The sequence below is a fragment of the Schistocerca americana genome, chromosome 4 (genome assembly GCF_021461395.2).
Source record: "Schistocerca americana isolate TAMUIC-IGC-003095 chromosome 4, iqSchAmer2.1, whole genome shotgun sequence".
Taxonomy (NCBI): Eukaryota; Metazoa; Arthropoda; class Insecta; order Orthoptera; family Acrididae; genus Schistocerca; species Schistocerca americana.
In genome coordinates this window covers 290425311-290448735 of record NC_060122.1, presented here as the reverse complement: position 1 = coordinate 290448735, position 23425 = coordinate 290425311, and the positions used below count along the sequence as shown (strand labels likewise).

The following is a 23425-nucleotide window of genomic DNA, read 5'->3' as shown; positions in this document are numbered from 1 at the left end:
ATAACAAAACTAATCTACTATGTTTGGTCTCTCATTTTCTAACCCAAGTCCATCAACATTGCCTGACTTAATTAAACTATATTCCACTACTATTGTTTTAGTTCTATTGATGTGTATTTTATAACCATATTTTCAACATAGTATTCATTCCATTCAACTGATCATCTAGATTTTTTGGCACCTCTGGTGGGGGGGGGGGGGGGGGGGGGGGGTGAGAAGGAGAAAGAAGTGACACTGCTGATGGTAACAGGGTGGAACCTGCAAGCAAAATCTTAAAATGGTTGAATACGTTGATAGTATGCAAAGTGAAGGAGAGGTATGATGCTGATTGAAAGGATGCTGAGGTATCTACTTACCAGAAGAACAAGCAAAGTGTGCACAATTAATATTCCATTGGCAGTATTTTTAATATCTATATAACTAGGCAGCAAATTCTGTAATATCACAAACATCACAAGGAATTTTAATAGGTCACTAGGCCAATTACTTAGACGGAAAACGTAAATGAGAACATAAGTGGTTAAAAAAGGGCAGTCCATCAGGAAATGGTGAATTGTCAAGAGGTTGAGGGCAATCACATATAGTTGGGGGAGCACCACTTAACAAATGGTGATGGCTAAAAGACAGTGCCCAATACACAACCTAGCTAAAATGATCACCTCGTGGCAAGAGGGCTGAGAGGTAGTCATCCAAGCCACTGGGAGAGGCTTAATTCCCCAGAGCTTGTTTTGTGGTAAGATTCTATGGGACCGACCTGCTGAGGTCATTGGCCCCTAGGATTACAAACTAATTAATCTAACTTACTCCATGCGTGAGGGAAGACTCAAACCTTCAACGGGGTGGGGGGTGGGGTGGGGGGGGGGGGGGGGTGGGGGGGGGGGCAACACCACATAATCATCATAGAACTCCATCAAAAATGAGCAAGTGAAAGCTTTCCTGGACCCGTTGCACTAAGGGATGGATGGTATACAGCACACAGAGGCTCTGAAGTGCACTGAGAGAAAGTCTGAGCACATGACGCAATTGAAAAGCTGGTGTCTCCGGATGTACTCCGTGGCCTGATACAGTACAAATTGTCAGTGTCAATGACGAAGGCACACCTGACACTACGGTCAGTCGAAGAACCATCAGTGTACACAAACATACTATTTTGAAGTACCTTGTGAAGGTCGTGAATCTTGCGGTGATAGAGTGAGGCTGGAGTAGGGTCCTTAGGAAGCGAATGAAGGCCCAGATGAAAACGGGCCGCCGCACAAAGCTAAGGTGGTGAAGGGTTCACACCCATTGGGAGAGTTGCAGGTTGTGTTAAGTTAAGCTGCCAGAGCAAGAACAGAAAGTGAACTCCAGGAGGTAACACAGAAGAGGGATGTGCCCCATACTGGCGTTCGAAGGAGGTATAGGATGGATAGCCAAACATGGCAGACAAACAGAATGCATATCTGCTGAGGAGAAAGTCATGGCAGTGCAGCAGCAGCATTTCAGCAGCTTCTGCATACAGATTCACTACTGGGTTAGGGTAAAAGGCACCAGTGGCCGAACGTATGCCCCGATGGTTGATAGTATTGAGGCAGCGTACGAGGGATGGATGTGCAGATGCATAAACAAACACCCATAGCCTAGTTTCGAATTGACAAGGGACGGGTACAAACACCCATAGCCTAGTTTCGAATTGACAAGGGATAGGTACAAACTGAGAAGGGTGATCTGATTTGCTCCCCATGAAGTACTGCTGAGGACACGTATGACATTGAGGGACTACATACACTGGGCACACAGGTAATGCACATGGGAGGACCACAGAAGTTTCCTATCAAGCTTGAGGCACAGGAATTTCGTAGTGAACTGGGCTGGAAGAGCAACAGGCCCAAGATGTAAAGATGATGGAAGAAACCAACTGCACTGCCAGAAATTCGTACAAACTGTTTTGTCAGTGGAAAAGCAAAAGCCACTGTCGACACTCCACAAGTAAAAGACAATTGAGACATCACTGAAGATGCCACCCAAGGAGATGAGTCTGCGGAGAACTGCAACAGATCACAAAATCGTCAACAAAAAGGAGCCAGAAATGCACAGTGGGAGACAGGCCATAATTGGGTTAATGGCAATAGCAAAGAGGACCATGCTCAGCATGAAACCCTGAGGCACACCATTTTCCTGGATAAAAGTGTCCAACAAGGCAGAACCCAAACGTACATTGAAAACTCTGTCTTTTACAAATCCTTGAAGTAAATGGGGCATGCAGCCATGGAAGCCACACATGTCGAGAGCACGGGGAATACCAGTCTTCCAGCACATGTCATAGGCTTTCTCCAAATTGAAAAACACGGCCAGTCTAGTATTTCCACAGAAAAATGGTCAACTGCAGAACGGTGCACCCTAAATCCACTCTGTGCAGTGGTTAGTGAATTGTGATACTCTAGCAACCATCCCAGCCGGACATGAATCATATGTTTCATCACGTTGCAAACATAGCTCATAAGACAAATGGAGCAATAACTAGAAGGAATTTGCTTGTCCTTACCAGGCTTAGGTATGGGTCTGCCAATGGCTTCACGCCAGCATCTGGGAAACCTGCCCTCTGCACAGATGCAATTGTATGTATAAAGGAGAAAGTGCTTGCCAGCAAGAGAAAGGTTCTGCATCATCTGAATGAACATCTTCTGGCCCTCGGGCGGAAGATCAGAACGAAGTGAGAGCATGATCTAGTAAAGGTGACACTGTAGCACTCCCGATTAAAGGCGACACTGTAGCAATCCCAATTCTGAGAAGAGAAGGGTATCACCTGAGCCTCTTCCACTTGTTTCCTATGGAGGAAGGCAGGGTGATAGTGGCTGGAGCTCGAAATCTTCGCAAAAAAGAGACCCAAGGTGTTGGAGATAGCAATAGGGTCCACTATGACATCATCTGCTACGGTCAGGCTGGAAACTGAGGAATGGACCTTGGTCCCAGAGAGCTGTAGGAGGTTGGCCCACATGATGGAAGAGGGAGGGGGAACTGTTAAAAGAACTAGTAAAGAAAATCCAGCTGGCCTTTCTTCTATCCCGAAGAAAGTGACAACACTGTGCATGTAACTGTTTATAATGAATACCGTTTGCCATCGTAGGATGAATGTTAAAAATATAGAGCACATATCCACGTGTGAATTGCGCGATGGCACACCTCAGTCCCCCAAGGGACCACGACACGGCACAGTAAAGAGGAAATGCAAAGAATTGAATGTTCTACAGCGGCAAGGATAAACGTTTGTAAGATATTCTACCTGGTCATCACAACTGGGGAAAGTTCGTCACAGGTCGCCAGGGAGGAGCAAAGCCCCCAGCCGGCCTTAGAAAGCTGCTATTTGAATGTGTGTGTAGATTGGGTAGGAGTCAGCAAACGGATAGCACACAGGAAATGGTCGCTCAAGCACGCATCGGAGATAACGGACCACCTGAGACGATGGGCAAGCTGGGTAGTGCAGAAGGAGAGGTCTAAACCTGAATATGTGCCCATAGAGTGAAAGGAACATGGGTGCTCCGGTGTTAAGGCAGATGAGGTTAAACTGAATGTCAGCCAAGAGGGTACCTCTGTGACAGGTGCTGGGAGAGACCCAAAGGGGATGATTTGCATTAAAGTCACTGAGCAGCAGAAAGGGGTGAGGGAGTTGCCCAATAATCTGGATACAGTCTGCCCTGGTGACACCGAATGATGGAGGGATGTAAACGATACAAAGCAGAAAGGTCAAGTGAGGAAGGAAAATGTGGACTGCAACAGCTGAAGCCAGGTAGTCAGGGAGAGAGAGTTGACTATGAATGTCATCCCAGATGAGGAGCATAAAACCTCCATGAGATGGAAAGCTGGCCTCGGCGGGTAGGTCAAAGTGGACCGGGAAGAAATGTGAGAGCTCAAAGCACTCATGAGGATGCAATTTTGTTTCCTGGAGCAGAGAACAAGAGGATGCTGCAATTCCAAGAGCATCCATAAGTGCTCTTTGTTGGATCGAAGGCCGTGAACATCCCATTGGAGTAGCGTCATGACAAGGAAAAGGAAGGATAGAAAAAATGAAGCTGTTTCACCTCGGTGAATGCCGAGTGTCGGCCTTCGAAGAGTCACTGCTGTAGGGTGCAGAGGCTGGAGGATCCTGCTCCATGAGATCTATAGAGGAACTGGCATTCACCTTCTGTCAGTCTGTGGAATCCAGGGCAGAAGAATGGGTGGCAGTGCGCACTGGTGAACGGAAGTCGGCCGGGTGAGAGTATCACATGGTGACACCGTCAAAGAGGATCTCTGAGTCAGTGAACGAGAAGACCTTTTGCCAGTGTTTGATTTCTTGGAGCCTTTCTGGCTGGCAGAGGAAGACTCAGATGTTTGTTGGCTGGAAGGACGTAATAAATCTTCGTGGAAGTATTCTTCTCTCCTTTCCGGCCTGCTTATTGTGTAGAAGGTTACTTTGCCCCGTGGGGCAGAAGTCTGGTGACTTGTTGCACAGATGGAGTGGGAGACAGGAATGCTACCATGACACTGGCGATTTTACAACCACAGTGCTGAATTTGAGGTCGCATGTCTGCATGGCCATGTCCTTCATGAGCAAGATGTAGCAGGAACAGTACTGTAAGTGCCGGATGGTAGAATGCAGTTTCCTACTAGCCAACAACTAGATACAGTGGGGAGAAGGGGGGCAGACAATTGCCCTCGTGAGCATCCCTACCACAAGTTACACATCTGGCCAGCTGTCGACAGGACATTTGAGTTTGGGTGTAACAATGTCACTACTAGGAGTGCATCAGATTCGTAATGTACGGTGGGACTATGATAACTTCATAGCCTGCTTTGATCTTTGATGGAAGCACCACAATCAAAAGAAAGAAAAACAGGGCTTCTAGGCACTAACAATGCATCAACCTTTTTCATCACCCGATGGACTGCAAAAAAATGTGTGAAATCTTATGGGACTTAACTGCGAAGGTCATCAGTCCCTAAGCTTACACACTACTTAACCTAAATTATCCTAAGGACAAACACACACACACCCATGCCCGAGGGAGGACTCGAACCTCCACCGGGACCAGCCGCACAGTCCATGACTGCAGCGCCTTAGACCGCTCGGCTAATCCCATGCGGCGATGGACTGCAACAACATACTGATCAGAGATGTATGTTTGGTTTCTGCAGCAGTCAGACCTTTGAGCAGTGTAGTGTAAATAACACCAGGGGAAGAATTCAGCATTCGACGGGCCTCAACACCAACATGATAGCCATGGAGGAGAGAAATTGCAAGCAACTACTCAGGCAATCACCCCTCCCTCGACCTGGCTTGTACGTGCGAAACCTCCCTTTGCCCCGAGGCTTGGAATTACGCGTTATTCAGTCACCTCTTACACATCAGATGCATGGGTTGGCTTTTAGGAGTGCACATGGAGGAAGAAGAAAAGGAGGAACCTCAAATGCTGAAGTGGAGGAAGGATAGAAGAAAGGGAACGAACAAAGGAAGAAGGAACAAAAAACAATGGAGAGACTGTTCTGATATTGGCTACTGAAAATGAAGAACACATTTCCAAAAACATCCCAGACATGTTCCTCAAGGAATAGCTAGAGGACAGACATGCAACAAATAAGGGAAAAGACGCTGCAAAGGTGGGGACTCATGGTAGCCAAGCACAAACCCGCCATTAGGTCTCCAGTCACCCACCATCTCTGAATGTCTCACCATCCAGTCACAGAGGAGCATTCCCCCTCGTAACTCAGTATCATCCACGACTGTAGCAACCAAATCACATTATTTGTCAAGGATCTGACTACCTTTCCTTGTGCCCTGAAATGAGAAAGGTCCTGCCCCCTATCCTTCCCACCTCTCCTACAAAATATTCCGCCATCCACCGAACCTACACAATATCCCATCGCTCATAGCCTTGTAACAGACATAGATGCAAGACCTGTCCCATATACCCTTCCATCATCACCTACTCCAGTCCATTCACAAGATTCACCTATCCCATCGAAGGCAAGGCTACCTGTGAAACCAGTCATGTGATCTAAAGGCTAAGTTGCAACTACTGTGCTGCAGCCTACATGGGCATGACAACTAACAAGCTCACTGTCCGCATGAATGGACACTGACAAACTGTGGCCACAAATAGCTGAATCACCCCGTTGCACAGCACCCCACTTGACATGGCGTTCTTCATTTCAATGACTGCTTTACATCCTGTGCCATCGGGAACCTCCCCACCAACACCAGTTTTTCTGAACTGCGCAGATGAGAACTCCCCTGCAATATCATATCACATGTTCCCGTATCCCTCCTGGCCTCAACCTTCGTCGGTCACTGTCCTTACCCATCTAGCCCCTTCCCCATTACCATTCCAACAATACACTGCCTTCTATTCCACCAACGCACCCACAGTCTTTTTACTTCTCTTGTTTTCCAGTATCTCTCCACCCCCTTCCCGCCCTTCATCTAACCTCCCAACTGCACCCAGTTGCCCTACCATCTCTCCACTTCATCCCTGTACATTCCCACAAGCAGCACTTTACCATTCCCCATCCCTAACTTGCTATCCCTCCCCCACCCCCACCAGCCTCCTCCTCACCCCCATCACCCAGTTGCCCCTCCCATTATGTGCTATGTGCTGCTGCTCCCAGTCTGGCCTCAGCAGCTAGACAATGTGGACAAGTGTGTGTGTGTGTGTGTGTGTGTGTGTGTGTGTGTGTGTGTGTGTGTGCGCGTGTGCGCGCGCGCGCATTGTCTATTTCCGAAGTAGACCCTACTAGCCAAAAACTCACTTCCTGACAATTTTTCTGTTGTGCCTACCTGCTCAGCGTCTCCTCTATATGGCGAGTAGCAACTATCCTTTTCATAATATTGTTACCTTTTTTAAATAAATAGAGAGCCAGGTTATTCCAGCATTAGCTCTTAGAGGTATAGTTTGTTTACATAATGCTTCTTATCGAAACAAGCAGGACAATTAATTACCTTCCTTTAGTTCACTAAAAAGTATAATCAGGTCCTGGCTGAGCAGTAATCACATACATTATGAGCCAGATTTAAGAAAAATCTAACTTTGGTGCTCCGTAATAAATGCCAAAGCGCCTGTTTTTCATTGACAAAATTTTCCAAAAAAATGGATTTGTTCCCTCTAACTGGCCATACCATCTATATGCAGCTCATCTTCAATCTTACACAGAGTAACATCCATAGATGCACAAGGGTCATTGAAATATAAACTAGAACTTTGTTCGTTTGGCTAGCAAAGTGGCAAGAGCAACACGATGCAAAAATGAATTATTTGTGGGCTACTGGAAATGCCTTGCACACAGCCAACATGCTCAATTCCACCACATCAGTATCGCTATGAGTGAACAGGAAATACCAAATTTCTTTTTTTGCCAACACAGGTGCAAAATCAAGAAGCATTTTGGAGAATCTCCAAGAACAGCTTGGCGATGCTACGATGAGAAGAATCTAGGTGTTCAATTAGGCCAAGAAGTTCTGAAATAGTCATGATAATGTTGAAAATCAACCCACAATCATCATCTGCCAACCACAGTAAATGAAGTCAATATGTGGAAGACCACTGCCAAATCACTGTTGATGAGATTGCATCATAGGTGGTGGGTGTTTACTGCAGGAAGTGTCCATACCATTTTATCACACACACTTTCGTAAGGAAAAATACCGACAAGATGGGTTAAATAACTTATCACCGACCCACAAAAGAGTGAGCAGAAAGGTATCTGTCAATGAGGTCTGAATTGTTTTGAAAAACAAGAGCCTTTTCTGGACCATATTGTTCTCTGTGATTAAATGTGGGTCCATCATTGTAACCCGTAGAACAAGAGGATGAGCATAGCATCTAGGAAAGTTGGAGAAGAGGCACCAATTAAGGCCAAGAATTGACTGTCAGCCAGGAAAGATTTGACAGCTGTTTTGGGTATTGGTGCTCGACTACATGCATGAAAGAAAGACAGTAAATACGGTCTACTACTACAAGCTTCTGTATGATGACAAGATCACTTATCGCAACAAATGACACAAGCAACTAATTGATATTGTCCTCCCTGTGCAAGGATATGCAAGGTAACATGAAAAGCTCACTAAATTGCACTTCCAGTTTCTTGGACAACTACCTCACTAACAAGATTAGTCTCCACGTGACAATGGCCCTAGGAGTGAAAGTTCTGAAGACTACATCACAATCAAACAGTACATGTGCATTTGGCTACTGGGCAGCCAATTTGTTTCTTCCATGAAAGGATCTGACAGAATCCTGTGTAATGATGAAAATTTATCTGTTGAGTAACTATTTAGAAAAATATAGCACAGCATTTTTATTGGTATGAATCAGCAATAAAGCTGGGTTACAATATTCTGGTTTATACATGAATGATCCTCATAATATGTTAAGCATCTTACTCTCCGATGTAGTGTTTTTGCTGTTGTACCATGAAAAGACTGGAAACGTTCTGTGTCGTGTTAAAAACTGATGATAACTGGAGGAGAGTTCTTTGAGGCTCAATAAAACTGAAAAATGTGGTAATGATATTCCACACAGATTCAAGTGTTGAGATGAAATGTTATCGTGACACTGTACTCTTTCCCCAAGGGTATCTTTTCAGGGCAGCATTTGGCTCCGACTTCATTTTTATGGATGGCAATCTGCAACTGCATCCAACAGTGCAAATGGAGCAGTTCTTTGAAGAAGAGGATATTCAGTGAATGATCTGCCTGCCCATTCCGCTGACTTAAATACCATTTAGTATGTGTGGGAAGCATTGGGGAGACGTATTTTAGAACATTCATGTCCAGGTGAACGAACGACAATCCAGCAGTTGTCAGCTGCACCAGTGGTGGAATGGAATGGCCTACCACAGGAACTCCTTACCAACCTTATGGTCAGTACTGTAGCTTTTTGCAGAGCACCCACTGCCCTCCATGGTGATCACACACCCTATTTAGAATCGCATCCCATCATTTGTAATGTCAACGGGATGACAACGAAATGTGGTGACTCCTGTTCAATTATTGTCTTCGAATAGACTTGTCATTTCCGCTCATCTCATTGTGTATTTCTTTCATCTCCTTGCACATTTCTTTTGGTTATCTTCTATACTATACCATAGCAGTTTTATGCCTGGTCCAGGTTTCATCAAGTTACGTTACTTGTCAGCGACACATCATGTGAAAATTACTTTCGTCATTAAGTTTCCCACACCAGTATATAATGCACATCCTGTTCCTGCTCTTTCTACTCAAAAGCAATAAGTGACTCCTGTACCTCCAGCAAGAGCTCAGTCAACATCATAATGGGAATTAATATATAGAAGCATAGCATTTGATACCGTTCTACTTTTAGGAGTGTACAGTATACTATAGTCTGTCTAAAATTACTTCAGGATTGACAGCGAGGACAGAAGTGGTAGTGGGGAAAGTCCACTTGGCAGGCTCAGGCCAGTTTCTGCTGATACCACATTACCTACAGCAGCAGCAAACCCTTTAAGCTGCCACATTTTCACCCTACACAACAACACTTCCTGCTTCCAGTGAGCTTCAGTAGCAATCGGCTAGCTGTCCTATGCAATCAGTGCACCCGGTGACTTTCCGTGCATTTGTTTTCACAGTTGCAGGAGTTATTCTTTTATTTGTTGTTACTGTTATTTGTTGTGTGGACTCAACAATGTTAGCACAAAGTTCCTTAAAAGTTGTAAGTGGAAAAACTTGACACCATTCTTTTGGTCAGAAGACTGCTGTATAGGGCAGTCAAGAGAAACTGTTTGTGTGTCTATCGACCTGCCAGCGCTTTCGTTCGGTAAGTCACCTCATCTTTGTTTTTATATATGATTATTCATATGATTTTGAAACGCATCCCTGTTGCTTTTTGAACACATTCTAAGTTGATTTCTAAATGAATCAAAAGTTGATTTTTGAATGTGTGCGTAGTGTACATGATGTCTCTGCCAGGGGAATCCCCATCGCATGTAGAAATAAACTTTCCTGCAGGAAAAAGGTGACGGGGCTATACGAGTTGAGTGGAATAAAGCCGAACGGATGAATGCTAATCGCTGTTTGTTTATGTGGTTGACTAGGCTTGCAAATGATCAGCGTTGTTATAATTACTAGTGAAAGCTGTAGATTCAGACTACCAGAGTGAAAATAAATGACTAACAGGAATAACAGGTAAGAAAGATTGTGTTATCCTCTTTGTATGAAAGAAACTGAAATTTTGATAAAGTTTTTGGCCAAACTGCTACACCAGTAAGGACCAGTTGTACAGTCGCGTAAGTTCTATTCTGGGAGTAGCACAGAAAACATGTTGTACGAACACGTAATAACGCCTAACCAGAGAATAAACGTGGGATAAATAAACCGGCTATTGTGACAGGGTTAACCGGAGAATAAGTTTTGACACTGCCATGAATAGTTACAGAATTAGTGATGACAAGATCGTTTATTAGAACAAGGAAGCTGAAGAAATGGGTACATCACACAAATTATGGGAGAATATGACTATTAAAAATTCATATAAAAACTTTGTACTACTAATTTTTGATTTTGTGCTTGAGAAACAGCAGCCTATGAATGAAATGTGAAGCTATTTCCTAGCATAAAGCTTTTTGCTTGTAGTAGGCCTTGGCATTTGATATTGGAACTTCATGAATTATATGACCATTGAGACAGAATGGGAGAAACCTTCAGAGTAGCCTCCCTGCCCCCCGCCCCCCCCCCCCCTCCTTGCCAGAAGCTATTGCTATTGTTCCTTCAGCTCTGTCATCTGTCCAGCCCTGCTTGACAACATGACCAGAATTGATCCACATTTCATCAAGCCGCATCACTTCATCTATGTTTATGCTATGGATGTCCCTTAAAAATCTGCATCACCATGCAGCTATATCCTCTCTCCATCAACAGCTTATGGCCTCAGAAATATCCATAGTTCAAACCTAGGTTGTTTAAAACTGTGGGCAAGGATGTGCGACTGCCCTACAAAGGCCTTGATTCCTTACGTGTTGCCAGTAACTTCATTAGTGTCGATGTTTCTTCCTGCGATGATAATCGTACACATGGTGATGAATCGCATCCTTTGTAGGCGAATAAATATTGGTAATCCTCTTATCTGTACAACGGTTCCCCCCCCCCCCCCCCCCCCCCCCAGGATGATTAAGTTTTGATGGTTCTTCAACATACATTTCTTTGTCAGACATTTCCTTCCCAATCTTTGCAACAGTGTTTTTGTTTGTAAACAAAGCTGCAGCAGTTCTGTCGATTATTGTTAATGGAGAGTAGCAGGCCAGTATTAAGTTCCTCATTCTCAAAACAAAGGAAGTGGGTTCCTTTCGTCTTCCCCTCTCCTTCCCTCTTTCCTGATGAGGCAACAGTTTGTTGCGAAAGCTTGAATTTTGTGTGTATGTATGTGTTTGTTTGTGTGTCTATCGACCTGCCAGCGCTTTCGTTCGGTAAATCACCTCATCTTTGTTTTTATATATAATTTTTCCCACGTGGAATGTTTCCCTCTATTATATTGATATCATATGAATAATCGGTAGACCAATGTGCAATGGATGCTAGGCGCTTTGTGAAAAAGGTTTTTTCTCAAGAATATGAATTCAACAACAGTGACACTGACAGTGACACAAAGGGCCCAGTACAGCGATGAGGGTGATATCAGCGGAGTCTTTATATTTTCTCTTTAGAAATGGAGAAAAGGCGAACTCAGCTACATGTTTGGCACGTGCCGTTTATATCTGTATGTAAAATGTAAACTTTCACGGCCAGAAATGTCATAATTAAATACCTACAATAATATTACATCATCGTAAGGTACGAAATTTTAGCAAGAAGGAATTAATAGCAACTAATTCCATAGGAAGTTCATCTCAGAAAGTCAGTTTGTATCACACAAGATAATTATTACTGTTTACAGTATAATAGAAATGCCTTGTTATTTGTACCACTTTTGTTCTTTCTCAACAATAGAGGTTAACCATTTAGGTATGTTTTATTTTTTGTTGTATCAAAATTAAGTAGGTGCATTAGAAAAATTAATAACAATTTCATTGCAAACCTACAGTGATCTGTTTCTTGTGTCCAAACCGTACACCCACCCAATTGGTAGTCAATGCGCAAGTGGACCATCATGCGTCGTATGTATCTCAAATTACCTCACATTAGAGATCTCCAACAGAGTTCTGCTTTCAAACACCTGCAAATTTGATATATTCTTAAGATTTCCTTCGCATAATGTGTTCAGTTAACTTCAATAATGTTACCAACGTGTTAAAAATTAGGTAAGGCTGTAAGAAAATATGTTTCTGTTAACTGTCCATTTTGTCTTAATTTGTTGCCACAGATAAAACTCAATCAAAAATATTGCAGATCTTACAGAACACACGTATGCAATTTCCATATTTATAAAAGTGAAGAGTTTGCCTGTCTGAGCAAGTTGAACAAAATTTAAGATTACACGCATGTCTCATGTGAGATGCAGCAACTCTGTTCCACGGCTGCATGTCTTACAGCCAAAGTGTCAATCCTAAAGCAATTTTGGGCAGTTTCTTGTATATAGAGATGGCAGTGCTGCTACAGCGGTCAGTTTCTAGTTTGCTTTGCTGGATAATAAAAGTTATCAGTCTGTTAACATTGAGTGGCATTAAATAATGGGCAAAAGTACAGTAGAACCTCACTAACCCATTCCCTACAGGACCGGGATCATGGTCAGATTGCAAAATAGGTTGGACTATCAGAGGAACACTTACTGACCCATATCATCATCACAATGAAGTACAGTGAAACGTTAATTTTCAACTGGAAATACTGTCCGAAATATTATTCCATGTTAAAACAGTAACAAAACAAAAGTAAAATGTTGACATACTAAAAAATCTTACATGAAAGTGTAATGCAGAGTAGTGCCTGTACTATAAAAAAATGTTTGTATCATACAGTAAGATAGTTACGGTGAGTGAAAGTTTAATATTTGTACATACCTTATTACAGTGTTACATTGAAACAACTGATTTGTACTTAATTGTTTAAAATGTGAGAAATACTGTAAAAAAAAAAAAGTTCTGTTCTTCAGCAGGACGAATAATGTCTGTAATGTTGTTCTGCTTAGCAGATGACAACCTTGATTTTGTCATGATGTTCTGCCATTTCCTAGACCACAAAATGTTGTTGGGATAAATGTAGAGCTTGTTCAATGTATTGAAGGGTTATATCAAATGAATTTTTAGCAACTGTATGTGATCCTCGAGCCATAGGTTCATTGCCTTCATTGTTGTCACCTCATTCTCATTCTCGTCACTTGTTCAAGTTACATAGTCAATGATTTGGTCGTCGATTAATTCTGCTTCTGTTAAGTAGTCACCTTACATCACCGGCCTCAATGTCCGGTTGAAAAGATAGCATCACACATTTACATTTAGTTGGTGTCATAATTTAGTTTCACACACTTAAACATGCAAGAAGAACACAGTCACTAATTTCGCACCTAGCACTGGTCAACTGCCTACTGATCCGTATCTGTGACAATGAGTCATCAGCAAGTCCTGTAGCAGCAGCTCATATACATAACAAGTAACAGAAATGGGATGGTCGGACTAGGTGGGTAGTCGGACCATCAGAAGTTTGACTGGTGAGTTTCTACAGTATGTGGAATGAATCTGGCTATTTTGAATACCGTATTTACTCAAATCTAAGCCACAATTGAAAAATGAGACTCGAAATCAAGGAAAAAAAAATTACCGAATCTAAGCCGCTCCTGAAATTTGAGACTCGAAATTCAAGGGGAGAGAAAAGTTTTAGACCGCCCCTCCAAATAGAAACAAAGTTGGTCCATTGTAACACAAGATACAATTGAGGTCAAATGGATGAAGATACAGCTACAGTAGTTTGGTTCGAGTCATAAGATTAACAGTTATGCTTTACCAAGTAGCCACTGCTACGTGTCAGGTGCTCCGTCCGTATTTATACGGGTACCCTTCCTTTTTCACGTGCTTCGTCTGGTTTGAATCAATTGCTTATTTTGCTTTGATCCGATAAGTGCCATCCTCTTTGCTATAGGTCTTTACGTCACTCTAAGCTGAAAATGCATTATTAAGGTGTCATGCATTGTTTGTCGCATTCTGATAATGAGTGTTTACGACCTGTCACCGTTCGCGGTATGGCTTGCTTTTGTGCGCACTACCGCAGCTTACAACTAAAAAATAAGAGAGGAATTGTCTTATAACCGAAACAACAGCAAGAGACTGCTATTTGTTGTTACTTACACTGCTGCTTTCCTTGATAATGATCAACAAGAAAAAAATAATAGACTGCGTATGATAGAATTGTTCCTAACGAGAGTTTAGCAAAAATTTTTCTCCGTTTGAAAATCTTTGCACATGCCTCTTTACTACATTACATTCTGTACAGAAATTAGAGTCATCTTAGATTTGTGCTTCATTTCTGACTGTATCAATATTCAGCATAAGAATAATATGAATATAAACATGACATTATATGTATATTCTTCCGTGTTTGCTGTTGTCTCACTCTAGTTTCGTAGTTTATTAGGCAGACAGGATTTAAATGAGATAGCAGCAAACACGAAAGAATACATGGCATAATGTTTACATACTTCTAACTTTTCTTTTAATTTAATTACTGACGCATAGGTTTTGGCGCCAGTATTTATCTTTGTGCCTGCAAAGCACGCATGTGTAGTGCTACATATATTAGATGGCAGAAGTTAGTTGCGGCGGCATCTACCAACACTTTTCAGAACTTCCGCTTACTTTGCACTCAATTCTAAGCCGCACGCGGTTTTTTGGATTATAAAAATCAGAAAAAAAGTGTGGCTTAGATTCGAGTAAATACAGTACAATATATCGGAAGTTACAAAGTGAACCACACATCTGTATGTCTACCACTGACTATTGCAAATCTTCACTTGGTTTTAAGTGAAAGTACCTAACCTGGCAATGATTAATAACTGTTAAATAAGTATGGGAATTGGATACACATTCTAATCTTCTTCTCCACCTCTCTCTGTTAATGTCTTATCCCCCACTCTGTCCATCACTCCCCCCCCCCCCCCCCCCAAAATCACCCATCTCCTCTTCCCCTGCTCGACCCTCCTCTGTGCCTCTTCTACTTTCCCCCTCCCCTCTTACACACATCTCCCCCCCCCCCCATTCCATCTCCTCTCAGCCTTTTCTCTGACTAAGCCTTGGTTACCACAACTTTTCTGCTTTCTATGAAAACCAAATGATAGGAAAACAGCACATTGTTATTTATAGACTGTTTGTTTAAAAATATCTATAATGAGATTGAATATACTTTGGAGAGCATTTTATCTAATAGTTTAAATGTTCGTTATTGTAGCTGAAACTGACTGCAAGAAAGAAAATAGAACAGCGCACTTTTGCAGCATAACAGGACACATAATTTTCTATCTTGCAATCTATTTTTCGGAGAAACCCTGCACACGGCTGTTTAAAAAGTATACAATACAACCACGCTTTTAAGTTCCCCGATTTAATTTTTCCTGCCATTTACAAAATTTTTTATATCTCCCATGAAATTTCCAATGTTTACAATGCTAATTCACATCCAATTTTATGTTAACATATCTACGATTTTTCTGTGATTTATGTTTTACAAAAAAATGTTCACGCAAAACAAAAAAAAGTAATTGATATAAAATACAGGCATGGCACTGGCCTTGAAGAAGTGTTGACAAACATTATGCGATTTAGTCTCTTGACACCATGACACACTACTCAAAAGGTCTGAATCGGTAAAGTTGTAAGAATTCGTGTTTTATTTCCTTCCTCTGACAACCTCTACTTCGCATGGTGGCTGCTGGGAATACCTAGGTTCTTTTGAATAATGACTGATCACAAAAGTTTTCAGTGTATTGTGCATACGCAACTTCATAATTTTTGGACACCACGTTAGCAAAAGCTTTCGACTTTGAACAAGTCCCGCCCATTTACCACCCTCCATATATACCTGCGACCCGCACATGGTCTGCTGCTTTTGCTCTCATCATGACAACTCCATAGCACATTTGTGTGTTCTGTTGTTCGGTTGCTTGTAGCCCTAGCTGACACCTTTGCATTGCTCAAATGTTTCTGGTTTGAATAATGAAATACTGCACCAGTTAATATTTTTTCAGTGTGTGAGTGGTGTGTGTAATGGAGGGTGAGCAGTACCTTATAACCTCAAAATGACAATGGGAATAAATTCATGGAATGCATCATTCCAAGTGTGGAAAAAAAGAGAGAAAGAGAGAAAGAGAGAGAGAGAGAGAGAGAGAGAGAGAGAGAAATAACTGATGTGATGTTTCATTACTTAAATAATGAATGAAACAACTGCACGCTTTCCAAAAACATCGATTATGATGAACGAAACAAAGTCAAACGTTTCTACTTTCCAAACAGTTAAACAGTGCCAGTTACACCAGTGGGTAAACAGTAGAAAATTCAGGTAACATTTATTGGATAATAACCAAGTCCCTAGCGAGTATTTGAAGTCTGTTATGTACATATATCACACACAAACTATGAAAATGCTAGCGGGATTACAAATGTAACTTTTACCGCTTAAAATGTTATTTCCCACTTCTTACACCACTTTTTGAAGTACTACCTTGAAAAGTGTAAAAGCAGAGTTTCAGTGCACAGCCCATGTCCATATGACTTTATTAGAGTATCATGGAAATATTTGAAGTAAATCGATCAAGAACTTTTCAAGACTTTTACATATACCACATATCGCCTACGTCCATCCAAATCTTTATTAGAGCAACATGTAAAAATCTGAAGTAAATCAGTCAAGAGCCTTTCAAGATTTTTGCTAATCACTTTTCCCTATTATATGCACGTTTATATACAGGGTCTCTCTTAGGAGAGTCATCAGGTGCACATTCTATGGTGTTTCAGCAAACATTCACAATTTTGTTTTTGCGGCGTGTAGATGGAATCAACCCAAACAAAGACTGCTCATTATGTCTTTCATGCAACACATAGCACCAAGGGAAGTATTGGTTTGTTTCCTGTAACAAACAAAATGCTTTTTGAAGTGGAATTTTATGTGCCTACTCGACAGAAAGGTTCCAAATTATCCTAGGGGGATGTTTGTTTTATTGATGTGTATAAATAGGGACAGTAAAACACGAAGAAAAACTAGTACTCCAGCAGTGATAGCACTGCTAGGGCCTGCACAGACTGCTACTGCCATCACAAATGCTACTTCGTCGCTACTAGGGTACTGGTTATTCTTCGTACTTTACTATTCACGTTAATACATACTGGTAAAGCAAGTAACACACTGAACTAATTTGGGTCTGCTCTATTGAATGTTCACAAAAATTCCACTTTCAAAATAATTTTATTAGTACCGGGAAACAAACAGATTTTCCGTTGACATTGGGCATTGTACGAAAGATGCGATGAGCAGGATTTAAACTGTAAGGCTGCACACTTTTGGTGAACCTAGAATGTGCTGGATGATATCGTGAAAATTCTCTGTTACCCAATATCACACATTTTGCCTATTCACTGCAACATTCACAAAAATTTGCTTAAAAAATTGTAAATATCTGCTGAAACACCAGAGACAATACGCTTGACAACCCACAGGAGAGAGACCCGGTATATTAAAAAATATATAACCTCTGTCCATCCAAACATTTATTATTAGAGCAACATGGATCACACACACACACGCGCGCGCGCTGCAGCCTCTGGCATCTTAAGTCACACAGTAGTGTATGATGGGAGCAGCAATTTGGGTAGGGGAAGGAGGATGCTGAGGCGGGGAGGCTGAGGCAGAAGGATAGCAGGGTGGGGGTGGGAGACAGTGAAGTATTGCTGGATATCACGCAAAGATGAGGTGACGGCAGCTAGGTGCAGCCAGGAGGTTAGACGAGAGGAGAGGTTTGGGTGGGGGGAGGGTGGGGGGGGGGGGGGGGGGGAGGGGAGTGGGGGCTGGATGGATGAGAAAAATTACTAACAAAGGTTGATGCCAGGGGGGCTACGAGAATGTAGGATATATTGCAGGGAAAGCTCCCACCTGCGCAATTCAAAAAAGCTGGTGGTGATGGGAAGAACCCACATGGCACAAGCTGTGAAGCAGCAGCATGCTTAGCAACAGGGTGGTCCACTTGTTTCTTCGCCACAGTTTTTCAGTGGCCATTCATATGGACAGACAGTTTGTTGGTTGCCACGCTCACATAGAATGCAGTACAGTGGTTACAGCTTAACTTTTAGATTACATGGCTGGTTTCACAGGTATCCCTGCCACTGCTGGGATAGATGATGTTTGTGAACGGACTGGAGTAAGTGGTGGGGGAGGATGTATGGGACAGGTCTTGCACCTAGATCTACTACAGGAATATGAGCCATGATGTAAAGAGTTAGGAGCAGGGGTTAGGATGTAAGGGGTAGGGATGTCCAAGTAAATTCTGCAGGTTCGATGGACAGCGGAACACCACTGTAGGAGGGGTGGGAAGGATAGTGGGCAGGAGATTTTCCTTTCAAGGCACAACGAGAGGTAGTCGAAACCCTGGCAGAGAATGTAATTCAGTTGCTCCAGTCCTGAGTGATACTGAGTTATGAGGGGAATGCTCCTCTGTGGCTGGAGAGTGAGACTTTGGAAGGTTGTGGGAGACTGGAAAGATAAGGCACTGAGTATTTGTTTTTGTACAAGGTTAGGAGGACAATTACAGTCTGCGAAAGCCTCAGAGAGACAGACGGTATATTTTAAGAGGAACCGATAATCACTGCAGATGTGATGACCATGGGTGGCTAGGCTGTATGGAAAGGACTTCTTGGTATGGAATGGGTGGAAGCTGTCGAAGTGAGATATTGCATGTGGTTAGTAGGTCTGATATGGACAAACATACTGATGTAGCCATTTTTGAGGTGGAGATCAAAATCTAGGTAGGTAGTTTGTTGGGTTGAGTAGGAAGAGGTGAAGCAAGAGGCTGTTGAGGTTATGGAGGAATGCGGATAGGGCATCCTCATCCTCGATCCAGATGGCAAAGATGTCATCAATGAATCTGAATCAGGTGACAGGTTCAGGATTCTGGGTGTTTAGGAAGGATTCCTCTAAATGGCCCATGAATACGCTGGCATAGGATAGTGCCATGCGGGTTCCCATAGCCGTACCCTGGATTTGTTTGTAGGTAATGCTTTGAGAATCAACAACAATGACAGACAACAGCTCACCAAAAAGATGATTGCTGAGCCGCAGACAGGCACATAGAAAAAAACTATCACACTTTCACAACTAAATTTTCTGCCATAGCTTTTGTCAGGAAACGAGAGCACACACACACACACACACACATTAACGTAATCACTTAGACACAACCCATGAACACATGACAGCCATCTCTGGTCGCAGTGTCCACAGTCTCTGAGAATCAGATCCAAACAAACCACTCCTTGTCTCCCCCTGCCTCTCATCGGCAGCTGCTAGGCTAGCTGTTAGAAGTGGTGGCAGCACTGACTGCAAGCTGAGGGGAGTGGTAAGAAGGGGAGAAGCAGTAGGAATGAGGGAGTGGGGAAGTGGCTCTAGTACTCAGCTGCACCCAGTCAACTACGGTGCATGACAGCCCAGCAAACAAAGCATTTCATCTACTGAGACAAAAACAAGATTTTTCGAGTGTAATTTTCAAATTTCTCAGAAATGTTTGAAATTCCCTGATATCCAGAACCTGTGGCAACACTGAACACATGTGTTAAAAGTAGGATTATCAAAAATACCTTTTTTTGAAGTATGGCAGTAAATGGAGGGAAAACAGCGGGTACATATTACAAAAACATTATAGCAGAAATGTGATGATATGCTTGGGAGCACTTTCAAACATTTTGATTGATTAAATTGTAGAAGCAACAGCAGCATGTAAAGAGTGTCAGTACACGAAGATACATGTGTTGGTTTTTCCTTTTTTATCAAACATGCAGATAGTACATGTGCAAACAGCAGTACATCAGTAATAACCCAATGACAGTATCAAAATGCATCACTTAATCCCTTATGTTAAAACTAACCAAATTTAAATAAGTAATAGAAAGCATTTTAGACTAACACACACATCTGATAAATGGTCAAATGATTATAAAGCTAAGTACAGAATTTGCATTTTGGCTTTCATGTAAACCAAGAGAGATTATATCAAATACCTGTACAGACGAGTAGTTTGATGGCGTATAGCTGGAGGCAGTTGGATAGACGGAAGATGACTTCTGATTCTGGTAAGTGGATTGATATGTGACTGTACTGGGTGCGGAGTAAGATAGGCCCACTTCGCTTTTATCTACATCCAAAGCAGATGCAGTCGATGACCTTGTTTGTGTGAAACTGGACTGGCTAACTTTGTGGTCTGATGTAGACAGAATAGATTCAGAACCTGGAAGCTAGAAACAAAGTTTATACATACAGTACCAAACTTTTAACTTTTTTTTTACTAAATTATGCAGAAATCCTTAACAGTACCTTCTGACTTTGACTGAGTGATGAAGCAATACTGTTTTGACTCGATTTTTGAGTTGAGGATGCCGTGTATGCATCTAATGCAGATGTTTGACTCGTACTCAGGTCAAGATTCGTGGAAGCTCTAGGCGATGGTAAGGAATCCAGAACTGAGTTTGATACACTGTTGGAAAACTTGTTCTGTTCAGAACTTGTTTCAAAAGAGTTCGTTTCACTTCCGAATTCTAGAGCACCAAACTGAACATCTAGATATCCTATACTGCTGTTAATAGCATCACCAGGCATTTCAACTGCTGTTGCTGGAATCTGAAAGTTTCCAATTAGTGCTTTCCTCCGTTCAAGAAGTATATTTACAATTAAATGTTAACAACACACTAAATACATGAATGCACAAGATTACACAAGTATTTACTTTTGAGGGAGGAGGAACTCTTGGCCGCTGTGTTTTCGTCCGCGTTGGTATGGATTGTGACTGGGTGGTGGTTGATGGAGATTCTGCAGGCTGCTCTTGTATCTGCGGGCTGTAGGTACTAGAGGAACTTACGTAACTGGATGTAGAAAATGGCGCTGTAACACAAGTTGCGTAGTTACAGTGTTTTGAAAAGCATGTAAAATTTACATCAGTCAAGTTTAAAATTATATCAAGTAACACATACACTCATGCGCATGCCTTACACTACATGCACAGTATTGGTCTTAAAGACCGAGGTTTTACACATATCCTTAGTGGCTACATCAGCTAATCTGATACAAATAGACCATATGCGCTTAAGTTTACAGTTTATATACACACAACCCATTTCCTTCAGATCATCATCAAAGACAGCAAAAGACCCTGAGCACACGTCACAGGTGTGACATTCATACAGGTGGAAAACTATAAAGGTTTTCAGAAGGAATTGTGCGTCATTATAAAAAAACCTATTCTGAATCCAGCAGACACCAAAAATGTGCAGTCCTAAGTATCAACTGCATGCCAACCAGCACAGTGCCACAAAATGGCATCAAGACTGCACTAACCCACACGCTAATGATATGAGCAGGCAATGCCACACCACCACGAAGACACAGTTCAGCAGCCCCTGGCAACACTGTTTTTAGCCACCCGCCCTTCACTGGTTGGCCCAGTTAAGTCGCAGTCTTCGATAGCATTAGTACTGACTAATAGGAAGACGTTACTTAGCCAGCATTCTGCTAATAGTAATGGAGATCGAAGAACTATTATATAGGAGACACAGGAAGCACTGAAAGTTAAGTGCTGTTTCTTCCCTTAATAGAAACAAAGTTTTCTGTTAACTAGAAAGTGTTTTGTACAGATGATTTTAGATTCCTGCCACCAGCCATTGATACTTCTCTTCTTCCTTATTTGTGTCAACACTGACTCCGATAGTAGCCGACACAACAAACAATGTATGGGTACAACACCATCTCTTTAAGTTGTTGCAGAACCATTTCCTAGATGTAGGTATTATGCTACCAAATGGTTTGAGTGAAATATGTTCATCAGGACAAATAAAATAACTTCACTGAGTTTGTTGACAAAGTCTTCAGCGCACTGAATTCTTGAGATTTCCAAAAGATGAATGTTAACTTGCACATAGTGAATCCGGAATAAAGACCAGTATGTGCTTTTTCAAATCTACATGGTTACTTTGCAGTTCACACGGAAGTGCCTGGCAGAGGATCCATCAAACCATTTCCATATTACTTCTCTACCATTCCACTCTCGAATGGCGCGTGTTAAAAAAGGAACACCTAAATCTTTCCGTTCGAGTTCTGATTTCTGTTGTTTTATTATGATGATCATTTCTCCTTACATAGGTGGGTTTCAACAAAATATTTTCACATTTAGAAGAGAGAGCTGGTGATTAAAATTTCGTAAATAGATCTCGCCGCAAAGAAAACTGCCTTTGCTTCAGTGACTGCCACTAAAACGAGCTGCCCTTCTTTGCACTTTTTCAGTGTCCTCCACCAATCCTACCTGGTAAGGATTCCCTCCATCAATCCTACCTGGTAAGGATCTCACACCGCGCAGCAATATTCTCCAGCAGAGGACAGACAAGTGTAATGTAGGCTGTCTCTTTAGTGAGCGTTCTGTCAACAAAGTGCATTCTGTTTCGTCTTCCCCACAATATTATCTATATGGTCTCCCCAATTTAAGTTGCTTGTAACTGTAATTCCTAGGTATTCAGTTGAATTGACAGCCCTTAGATTTGTGCGATTTATCACATACCCAAAATGTATCGGATTTCTTTTAGTACCCATGTGCACGACCTCGCACTTTTTTAGTTTAGTGCCAATTGCCACTTTTCACACCATACAGAAATTCTCTCTATATCATTTTGTAATTGGAATTGATCATCTGACGATTTCACTAGAAGGTAAATTACAGTGTCATCTGCAAACAATCTAAGGGGGCTGCTTAGATTATCACCTAGACCATTTATGTAAATCAGGAACAGCAGAAGGCCTATGAAACTACCTTGCGGAATGCCAGATATCACTTCTGTTCTACTCGATGATTTACTATCTATCACTACAAACTGTGACCTCTCTGAGAGGAAATCACGAATCCAGTCACATAACTGAGGCGATACTCCATATGCACGCAATTTGATTAATAGTCGCTTGTGAGGAATGGTATCAAAAGCCTTCTGGAAATCTAGGAATATGTAATTGATCTGAGATGCCTTGTCGACAGCACTCATTACTTCATGGGAATAAAGAGCTAGCTGTGTTCCACAAGAACGATATATTCTGAATCCATGTTGGTTATGTATCAATAAGTCATTTTCTTCAAGGTGATTCATAATGTTCAAGTACAGTATATGCTCCAAAATCCTACTGCAAATTGAAGCCAGTGATATGGGTATGTAATTCAATGGGTTACTCCAATTTCCTTTCTTGAATATTGGTGTGACCTGTGCTACTTTCCAGTCTTTAGGAACAAACATTTCGTCAAGATAG

The 23425-nt window shown here is 42.1% G+C and overlaps 1 protein-coding gene across 5 annotated transcripts in view; it reads right to left on the bottom strand.

Annotated features, from left to right (window-relative positions):
* LOC124612307 (protein lingerer) overlaps nucleotides 1-23425 on the bottom strand; it is a 125551-nt gene that overhangs the window by 70355 nt on the left and 31771 nt on the right. For all 5 annotated transcript variants that reach the window (XM_047140423.1, XM_047140424.1, XM_047140426.1 and 2 more), the window contains 3 exons: nucleotides 20871-21025; nucleotides 20462-20764; nucleotides 20149-20382 (listed from right to left, as the gene is read on the bottom strand). In XM_047140423.1, coding sequence (XP_046996379.1) covers nucleotides 20149-20382; nucleotides 20462-20764; nucleotides 20871-21025 — 692 coding nt within the window. The remainder of the gene's footprint in view (nucleotides 1-20148; nucleotides 20383-20461; nucleotides 20765-20870; nucleotides 21026-23425) is intronic.